This window comes from Pygocentrus nattereri, chromosome 17 (assembly GCF_015220715.1).
Source record: "Pygocentrus nattereri isolate fPygNat1 chromosome 17, fPygNat1.pri, whole genome shotgun sequence".
Classification (NCBI taxonomy): Eukaryota; Metazoa; Chordata; class Actinopteri; order Characiformes; family Serrasalmidae; genus Pygocentrus; species Pygocentrus nattereri.
This window is the reverse complement of record NC_051227.1, coordinates 34,632,660-34,643,249: the sequence shown is the minus strand read 5'-3', so window position 1 is coordinate 34,643,249 and position 10,590 is coordinate 34,632,660. Positions and strand designations below refer to the sequence as shown.

General features: G+C 39.5%; 1 protein-coding gene across 2 annotated transcripts; it reads left to right on the top strand.

Annotated features, from left to right (window-relative positions):
* The first annotated feature begins 247 nt into the window (after nucleotides 1-247).
* On the top strand, nucleotides 248-5,456 carry phykpl (5-phosphohydroxy-L-lysine phospho-lyase). 2 transcript variants are annotated; one of them, XM_037546352.1, is made up of 12 exons: nucleotides 248-405; nucleotides 476-594; nucleotides 678-837; nucleotides 937-1,011; nucleotides 1,102-1,189; nucleotides 1,278-1,394; nucleotides 1,525-1,565; nucleotides 2,325-2,550; nucleotides 2,661-2,815; nucleotides 4,449-4,538; nucleotides 4,640-4,770; nucleotides 4,882-5,456. In XM_037546352.1, the coding sequence occupies exons 1-12, from the start codon at nucleotides 347-349 to the stop codon at nucleotides 4,920-4,922; spliced, it is 1,302 nt and encodes a 433-aa protein (XP_037402249.1). In that variant the 5' UTR covers nucleotides 248-346; the 3' UTR covers nucleotides 4,923-5,456. The 2 variants fall into 2 exon arrangements, with proteins under 2 accessions (XP_037402249.1, XP_017574144.1); XM_017718655.2 differs by having other exon boundaries at nucleotides 1,525-1,607.
* The last annotated feature ends 5,134 nt before the right edge of the window (nucleotides 5,457-10,590 follow it).

The window sequence follows — 10,590 nt, the reverse complement described above, 5'->3', positions numbered from 1 at the left end:
AGAGGTGTTCCCCACTACACTGACCAACCAGTTGACACGCCCCCAACTCAGAAACTCATTGAAAAATTCGAGTTTCCCACAAGTACGTACGAGATTATGAGCAAACACGATGGTCCCGTTTATGTGCATCCATCTCGTAAACACGATATTTCCGACGTGAACGTGGCATGTGCTACTCTACGCGATAGTAATGATGTGCGCATGCTCGGTAGGACGAACCATTAGAACACCGGTTCAAACGAATCGATTCGTCTACGAATCAGAAATCACTAAGAGGGTGTGAGCTTCAGGTGATGAGTATAAAAGTGAGTTAGTGTCAAGACAGATACTTAAAGAAGACGCCGTCATGTCTCAGGAAATGTTTCAGAAGGAGCGCACTTTGAAAATGCGAGAAAGGCTGATTGGGTACGTTCTTTTGCGCTTGTTTCCCTGAGCAACGTGGTAGTGAATCTGAATCTCTGTTTTCGTGTTGTAGGCAGTCATGCAGGCTCTTTTTCCCGCAAGACCCGGTTAAAATCGTGAGAGCTCGAGGCCAGTATTTGTACGACGAGAATGGGACGCAGTATTTGGACTGCATTAGCAATGTTCACCACGGTAGGTCAATGTAGTGCCGTAATCTCCCCTTCCTTTCTGCTGCAGCTTGTTATGAAGTAGGACTCTTATCCTGTGTGTTGCAGTGGGCCACTGCCATCCTCTTGTCACCCAGGCTGCTTCTGCTCAGATGGAGCTTCTTAATGCAAACGCCAGATTTCTCCATGATAATATAGTGCATTATGCTGAAAGGCTTGCAGCCACACTGCCCAAGAAGCTCTGTATCTTCTACTTTGTAAACTCAGGGTAAGTAGCCCTGTTCGATTTAAAGCATTGTGATCTGTTTTTACATGTACAGGTTTGAATAATCAGCTGGGTGTCTTGTGCACATTTCTCCTCCTGTAGGTCTGAAGCCAATGATCTTGCCCTGCGACTGGCCCGTCAGTATACTCGAAATGAGGATGTGATTGTTCTAGACCAGTAAGGGATCCAACTCTTGATACATGATCTTCTCATTTACCTGCAGCATTTGCTTGATTGAGCCAATGTTTCCCTTCTCCTCTTTTCAAGTGCGTATCATGGGCATCTTACCAGTCTTATCGACATAAGTCCTTACAAGTTCCGGAAGTTGGAGGGCCAAAAAGAGTGGGTTCACGTGGTGTGTAAGGAACCTGAGATCTACAGACATTATCAGCATCTCAGAATTACTCTTGTCCACATAGAAGCGCTGCTTTGTGTTTATGCAGGCTCCCCTTCCTGATACATACAGAGGCCTTTACAGACGAGACCACCCTAATCCAGGCCAGGCCTATGCGGACACTGTGAAGGATCTTATCGATGAAGCGCAAAGGAAAGGACGCAAGGTACGCTGTTTTGTGTTGGCACGAGATTCATTTCTTGAGAATGTAAAGAAACGGGAGAGATGATTTGTCTGACGTCGCATATTGTTCCATTCTTGTCATTTTTATTTTTTACCTCCTTTTTTTTTCATAGATTTCATCTTTCTTTGTGGAGTCCTTACCCAGCGTTGGTGGGCAAGTCATCTTGCCTTCTGGTTACTTTCCAAAAGTTGCAGAGTAGGTGCAGTAGCACGCCAAAGTATGTTAAAAATAAGACTGGTCTTGTCAAAAAGCCGTGGGCCAACCTCAGACTGATTCATTTTTCATAAATACTTAATTAGGGATGGATGTGGTAGTTCACCTTAGCTCATTTAATGTATTTACCAGGTGTACAGTAAAGGCATGAATAGCTTGAAATGCACCTGTCTTGCGGTTTTTAAATGTTTTCAACTGAGTATGTGGATATCACAACACAAGCAGCTGACCTTGCATCTCACATTTAATGAGATTTTAATGTTATTATTTCTTGTTATTCCGTATTCTCTAGTGCAGCATTGGTTTGACAGATTTACAATAGCAAATTTGTGCAACTCAGAGTTATTATTCTGTAGGATAAGTAGTAGTATCAAAACAGATAAATCACAATCAGTTGAATGAGTGAATGCTGCTACCGCTACTACTAGCTGCACACACTGAATGCTAAACTTTTCATAACAATTTAAATGTTTTCTCATTATGATGTTCTGGTCGTATTCATTTAAAAATGCAGATTCAAATTCTAATCCCTGCTTATTATGACCTGTTTAACATGCAGTATTTGCTCTGTTTGTCCTCTGATTCACTTGACTGTACTTGGAAAGTCAAGAGAGGGATTGAGTGGTTTTACATGCCAATCTGTATACAGTGAGTTTGGTTATTACTCGATTGCCTGATGAATGTGTGTTTTTCCTGCAGGTATGTTCGAGCTGCTGGGGGAGTGTTTGTAGCTGATGAAGTTCAGACCGGCTTTGGTCGTGTGGGAAGCCACTTCTGGGCCTTTCAGCTCCAGGGTGAAGATTTCTGTCCAGACATTGTGACAATGGGCAAGCCCATGGGTAACGGGCATCCTCTGTCATGTGTGGTCACCACAGAGGAGATAGCTGGAGCCTTCACTGCCAATGGAGTAGAGTACTTTAACACTGTGAGCTATTGTTTCATTTACAAATTGCCCAGGGGCATTTTCATTAGAGGTCCTCTGCTCATGAGTAATTTGCTTTGTATGGTATAGATTTGAACCTGTTTTTACTGTAGTTTGGTGGGAACCCTGTGTCATGTGCGATTGGCCTGGCGGTCTTAGATGTGATGGAAAAGGAAGACCTGAGAGGGAATGCTGTTCGTGTTGGCAATCACCTGAAGGAGCTCCTTAAACAGCTCCAGGCCAAACACCCGATCATTGGAGATGTACGGTAAGAAATAGAAAAGCCCTTAAGAAAGCCTAGCAGGTGTGAAAACATTGCCAGGATATGAGTTATTTTTGCAAGATCACAAAATGGGCTACATTTTTCTTCCTCCATTACTTAAAAATGCCAACTTAACCATAGCTGTTTAACATGGCAGCCCCACTTACAGTCCTGTCAGAAATAGGGGAATGTGATGGGCTAGATTTTAGCTAGCTAATAATCTCCCGTTACCCATATTACAAACAATATGTCAAAAACAGTACAATTGACATCATTGACCACCTTTTGTTTGTTAAATTTCCAGCCAAAACAGCCATGAAGTACAAGTTATTCATTTTTCAGGAGATACTTCTGAGGTGATTAGATAAAAGTTAATCCACTCGCAAAATGAAGGGCAAAGTCAAAAAATAAGTGGAAAAACTGAGGAGTCCAGAAAATGATCAGAAGATAAAGAAATATATTAAAGAAAATGGATCTCGTAACAATAATACAAGAGCTGGTAGACCACCTGAACTGAGAGGACAAGATCAAGTTGCGCTGTTCCTTAAAAAAAATTCATGTGTATCTGTCAATCCTTCTACTGAGAGAAGTAATAATCACTAATAATCTGAAAGGATGTGTAGCTGTCAAGAAGCCCTTACTCAGAAAAGAAATTAAACATAAAGGGAAAAAAAAAAACATTTACACATCAAATAAAGCTGCTGGTCTTCTCAGAACAGTAGACTGACCACCCTAGAGGCCAGACCTGAACATCACAGATGAATTGAATCATAAGGAGCAGAAAATGCAACCACCTTCTAAAACTGAACTGTGGGGGTGTGGTAAAACATCCCTGCAGATTTCTTTAAACAACTGAAAGCAAGTCCCTTGAAAAGAGTGGAATTTGTAATAAGGCAAAAAATTGGTATTATGTTTAGTTGTTGAGGCTTCTGTGTAATTTACTGTTATTTTCCACCTGTCTTAATCCTGTCTGGAAAAAAAAGAGCAACTCATAACTAACAGTTGTTTTGACTAGAACTGATATAAACAAAGGGTGGTCTCTACATTTTACACACTCTACAGTACTGTATAACACCATGGTATTTGTGTTTTACAATACAGATCACAATATCCTGTTTTGTGATATGTATTGTGAGTTGTGATGAATTGGATTGGACTAATCGGAATGCACTAATAGTGCCACATTTACACAAATATAATCAAAAACGATGTATTTATGATCTCTTATTAATGATACATGCAGTTAATCAGTGTTGTTTAAGTAGTAATTATATGCACAATGTGCTCAGAAAAGCATATTGTGACAATATAGCACAGTACAATAAAATGTCATCGCCTACAGGACTGGTCTGATATAGTCAGAATGACACACATATTGCATGTGCACATCAATGATCAAAGTGCACGTTCTGCTTGGTGGAGAATGTGTTATAACTTAAGTTATGTTACTTATTATGTTACTTAAGTAAATAAATAAAAACCTGAAATGTGGGACCTGCTTAATACAAAAAGCCTGGTCACCTTGTTTAGTCATAATGCGTAAATATTGAACTCCTCAAAGCTCATCTGAAAGCACTTAGACTTTATCTTGTGTAATTTATACTTTATTGCTGAATATTTGGCTCTGTCGTCTCTGCAGTGGCGTCGGGCTCTTTGTGGGGCTTGAACTGGTTAAAGATAGAGTGACTTTAACACCTGCAACTGAGGAGGCAGCACTGCTCGTTGGAAGGTGAGAAACACCAAGAATGCTGAGCCAAGTTGGGTGTTTATTCATGCTTACTCAGGATTCACAGTGATCTTAAAGACTGTGTTGTCACTTTGCTTCATCAGGCTAAAAATGAAGCACATATGTTTGAGCACTGATGGACCATGGAACAGTGTCATCAAATTCAAACCCCCCATGTGCTTCAGCCTGGAGGATGCTGAAAGGGTCTCTGCAGAAATCAGCCATGTTCTCAGAGGTCAGAAACCTGACATTGATACCAACTGAAGTACTTAATAATGTAGAAAAAACGTAATGGCATACAACAAAGGTTTGTGAAAGTGATTACTGTACTTCTGTATTTTTACAGAATTTGAAGATGCCTCCAACCAGGAACAACAGAAACAATAGCCCTGTTTACATGCAGCCTGCTAATCTGTTAATGCGACTGATAGCTAAATTGGAATAGAATATGTACTTTTTTACACCTAAGTCAGATTAGACTACTCTGATTGAAGCTATTTCAAATACAGTCTGTATCAACTGAATGAGGTGAGTAATTCTGGAAATAATCCATAAAATAGAAGAATATTAGCCATGTAAATACCTGTATCCAATGACATTGTGTCATAATGGCGGTTTATAACATTCAGCATGGCAAAATACAGAAACTGGGCCACAGAGGAGACAAAGTTTATGCTTCAAACTTTAAAAGACTTAATTTAAAAAAATTTTAATTATAGCCATCCTGCTAACTATTAATGCTTACAGTAACGAGTTGTTCAGATAAGTATATGAGCAAATGAACAACAGTGGGTTGACCCAAACTGTCTCAGCATGTCTTCCTCTTGCACCTTCTTTAATAAGTTCATATGAAGGATAAATGTACTGAGTCTGCCTTCATTTTAAGGCAATTAAAAACATAAGTGCACCTCCTAAAAACAATGTGATGGTTGTTGTGGAAACTTCTACATAGTGGCACTCTAGGCAAGCATGTAATTTTGGATCTCATTACTTGTAGTGTGCATGTAAACAGAGATTTTCATCAGGTCGTTAAATAGTGTGTCTATGAACACGTAGTCTTAATCTAGAATGAGATTGAATTCAATAGAATTAGCCAAATTGTTTGCTTGTAAACAGCCAATGATTAGTAGCAAAACTCTGAAAGGAAAAATAACTAACACAACCTGATACATGGAGAGTGAAAATAAACAATAGAATGGGAATAAAATAAATGAAGTCACCTTTGCAGAAAAGCGCTTTAGTCTAACTTGACAACACTACAGTATAAAATTGTTTGAATACGCACGTTTGGAATGTTATAGAGTTAAGGGAAGAAACAAGCTTATAATTTGATATAACAAGCAGAGGGCGACTGAAGGGTGAACGTAGAGGTGAATCCAACGTGGTGTCGTCCTGCTGCTAGATAGTAAGACATTTGCTACAGCCCAATATATGGATATAGTATTGGATATAGTAGGAATACTGCATCAGGACATGAAAGACCTACGAACCAGTTTAGAATATTCTCAAGAACAGATAAACAACCTCCAATGAAATAACTCAAACTCTGGGGCGTTACTTACCTCACAAGTCGAGCTAGTCAAAAAAGAAAACAAAGAAATGAAAGAAACTCCTTGACATTCAGGCTAGAAACATGCAAGACAATCTCATCTTTTCCGGAATACATGAAAACGAAATGGATAACCCAGAATTATTCATTAAAGACTTTATGAAATTGAAACTGCCACCTGAAACCGTGAAAAACATCTCCTTCCACCATGTACGCCGTCTCGGAGCCCGCTCACAAAATCGACCCAGACCAATAATCGCTAAATTCGAACACTATAAACAGAAAGAGCTTGTAAAAAGCAAAGGAAGAGAACTAAAAGGAACAACTTTCGGTATCGATGACCAGTTTCCTCAGGAGATAAATGAGCGACGCAAGGTGTTATATCCTCTTATGAAAGAACAGACTCTCTAGCAAACGCGTCTCACTAGTTGTAGACAAAGTTATACATCAGTGGTCAGCTTTTCAGAGACTCACAGATCACACCGTGCCTTTTCTGAAAGAAGAAGGATCATGGAAAAGGAGGAGGATAAACTGATTCGATCCAGCAACCACCTTATATGAAATGCACCTCTATGCGTTTGTTCCATCTTTCTTTCCCCCTTTATTTTCCCCCTCTCTCTCGTCAGTATATCACGTTAACCCAAGCTTATAGCCCATTTAAACCCACACACACACACGTGTCTTTGCTACCTGGTGGGGACACATGGCTAGATGCAGCTGGGTGGGGACCACCCTTTCTAAAGTGTCTACAGACAAGGCAGAAGCTGATCTGAGTTGAGTAAGATCCCACTGCAATGCACATCACTTCAAAAAACAAGAATTAGCAACATAAGCCAGACCTGACATTCTACATACAGATGGGGACCCTGTTAGGTCAGATATCCTTGTGGGGACCGGTGATGTAAAAAAATTGCATATGAAAATATGACATCATATGTATGTATGGAAGGTTAACGATGGGGACCAAATCTTAAATATGGTTTTTAAATGTTTTTTTCCTCTCAATTTCTAAGGAAATATTAAACATAATTCACATGTACTCCAGACCGTATCAACAGTCATCAGTATTCTCTTGCTCACCTGTTCTCCAGATGTCAAGATTTTTTTCTTACCCTTAGCTTGCTCATTAGGTGTTCTGAAGTTGTTTTGTGACAAACAGTTGTAAAAGCACTACATAAATAAATTTGACTTGTTTGAATTTGTAGGTCAGTACAGTATTAGGAAAAAAAAGGTCAATTTTTTACTCCAAATATATTGTTTTTAATCTGCATCTTCCTTTTAAAGTCAGGTTTTTTTTATATACACAGATTAGGTAAACTTTTACTTATACAAAGTCTCTTGGGTGGAAAACTGGTCATAAACTTTCTTGGAGTTAGGAAAAAGAATAAGGAAATGATAAAGCATGGAGATAGGACAAAAGAGTTATAGAAAAAGAAAGGGAGCAGATTGGATAAAATGATGAAGAAATATAGTAAAGAGATGGAATAACAGAATGAAGGGAGGGAAGATGCTACAATGAAAAGAAAATGAAGTGATCCACATAGATGGGGTGTGTGAGACAATGAGATCAATAGGGATAGATGGATAGACAGACAGATAGACAGACAAATAGTCAGAAAGACAAAGACAGAAAGACAAAGATAGATAGTTAAATGCACAGATAGACAGATAAGATAGAAAGGTACCAGTTTTTTCTTTTTAACAGATTAGGTGAAGCCTCTATGGTCCAAAAAACCAAACTGATAAATAAAACAGTAGGTCACGCTGACCAAACACACACAAGACTAATTGTTTACTTCCTTTTTTCACACTCTTTGATACACAGTTATGCGATTCTTCACATAAAACTTAACTGCTTCCCAGTTTCTGGATTTAAGTGCTGCTGGAGCTGCACTTATACGTTCCATGCATTCCTATTTCCCCAAACCTCTGCCAGAGAATATCCAATCCTTGAATGTCTTCCACTGCCTTGATCTCTTCAGAGGACCATTTTCTTCTTTTTGACTTCGAAGAACCTAAAGAAAATCATTCATTTTGCATGGGAATGGGAATAATATGATGTCGGCCCACCCATTGCAGTTATAACAGCTTCAACTCTTCTGGGAAGGCTTTCCACAAGGATTAGGTGTGTGTTTATGGGAATTTCTGACCATTCTTCCAGAAGTGCATTTGTGAGGTCAGACACTGATGTTGGACAAGAAGGCCTGGCTCGCAGTCTCCCCTTTAATTCATCCCAAAGGTGTTCTGTCGGGTTTAGATCAGGACTCTGTGTAGGCCAGTCAAGTTCTTCCACACCAAACTTGCTCATCCATGTCTTTATGGACCTTGCTTTGTGCACATGTTGGAACAGGAAGGGGCCATCCCCAAACTGTTCCCACAAAGTTGGGAGCGTGAAATTGTCCAAAATCACTTGGTTTGCTGAAGCATTAAGAGTTTCTTTCAATGGAAGTAAGGGGCTGAGCCCAACTACTGAAAAACAACCCCACACCATGATCCTCCCTCCACCAAACTTTACACTTGGCACAATGCAGTCAGACAAGTACCGTTCTTCTGACAACTGACAAACCCAGACTCATCCATCGGATTGCCAGACAGAGAAGCGTGATTGGTCACTCCAGAGAACACGTCTCCACTGCTCTAGAGTCCACTTTACACCACTGCATTCCACACTTTGCGTTGTGTTTGGTGATGTAAGGCTTGGATGCAGCTGCTTGGCCATGGAAACGCATTCCATGAAGCTGTCTACGCTGTTCTTGAGCTAATCTGAAGGCCACGTGAAGTTTGGAGGTCTGTAGTGATTGACTCTGCAGAAAGTTGGCGACCTCTGCGCACTATGCGCCTCAGCATCCACTGACCCCGCTCTGTCATTTTACATTACCTACCACTTTGTGACTGAGTTGCTGTCGTTCCCAATTGCTTCCACTTTGTTATAATCCCACTGACAGTTGACTGTGGAATATTTAAGTCTATATTTGTCTATATTTGTATACGCATGTGTATATAATAACCTACATTCATATTACTGCATATCTCACTATGTATGTGTTATGTATATATGTATATTATATACTATATATTCAGTATGTACATTCCTGTATATAAACATAATACACAGATAGATAGATACATATAACACTGCATATATAACACTGTATATTTTATATTGTATGTCTCATATTTTATATTACATATTTCACATTTCACTTATACACACATGTATATAACAGTTATATTTATGCACTGGTCACTGTTACCACCGCACTTTATGTAAATAATGTTATATATTGCACTTCTGGTTAGATGCTAACTACATTTCATTGGCCCTGTACTTGTACTCTGCACAATGACAATAAAGTTGAATCTAATCTAATCTAATTTAGTATTGAGGAAATTTCATGACTGGACTTCATTGAGCTCCTGAGAGCGACCCATTCTTTCACTAATGTTTGTAGAAGCAGGCTGCAGGCCTAGGGGCTGGGCTTTATACACCTGTGGCCATGGAAGTGATTGGAACACCTGAATTCAGTGTTTTGGATACTGAATACTTTTGGCAGTATAGTGTATCTGGGTACAGTCTTGTTCAGATTATACTGTAGAAACATTGTGATTAAAGGTTACTATTTAAATACCCAGCATGCTGTGTTTCCAGATAAATACTGAAACATTATACTCTTCATCATATCATATCCAATATCACCATTTCTCTACAGCACATCCAGATAGGGGTTTATTACTCTTATTGCCCTAATTGCAATATGACCATGCACATTCTTTAATGTTGGGGAAGGGGTGGTAGCGGTGGGAACCCCAAATGTCAGGTGAACACACAGCAGCCATATTGCTCAAAATGACCATGTGCTTTCTGTAATGTTGGGGGAGGGTCCCCACCGCGCAAGTGGTCCCCACGCGTTTAGTGCGCAGTTAGGTCTATAACCAGTATATAAAAACAAGTGTGTGCACACACGCACACACATACATATCCATGCCATGTTTTTTATGTCTGTTTCTGAATGGAGTCTCTGTACTTGTCTGTCCTGTCTCTGTTGCTTGTTGTAAATATAACCACCCCATCTATATGTATTATGCCAGTTCAATGTTATATGGCTACTCGACAATCATGGTATTATCCCTGAAAATAATCTCATGGAATATAAGCGGAATCAGCTCCCCTGCCAAAAGAACAAAAGTGTTAAACCGTCTCAATAGTTTAGAATCATGTTTTATTCAAGAAACCCACCTTACAGAGTCAGAGTCTCCTACATTAACTGCCAAATGGATTGGCCAGACTTATCACTCAGTATGTAATTTAAAAAAATGTGGTACTTCCATCTTAATCAGGAAGGACATATCATTCATAAGTAGCTATATACTGACTGACCCAGAGGGCCATTACGTTATTATTAATGGCACTATTGGGAAAGACACCTTAACTTTAGTAAATATTTATGGACCAAACTCAGAATCTCCTGCTTTCTTTCATTCACTCGTCTCAGAAACGTCTAAATT

Excerpts from the sequence above, each read along its gene's own strand:
- phykpl (XM_017718655.2), top strand. The coding sequence starts at position 347 with ATGTCTCAGGAAATGTTTCAGAAGGAGCGCACTTTGAAAATGCGAGAA. Across the intron at positions 838-936 it reads TTCTACTTTGTAAACTCAGG|GTCTGAAGCCAATGATCTTG; the intron begins GTAAGTAGCCCT and ends CTCCTCCTGTAG. Across the intron at positions 1,190-1,277 it reads AAAAAGAGTGGGTTCACGTG|GCTCCCCTTCCTGATACATA; the intron begins GTGTGTAAGGAA and ends GTGTTTATGCAG.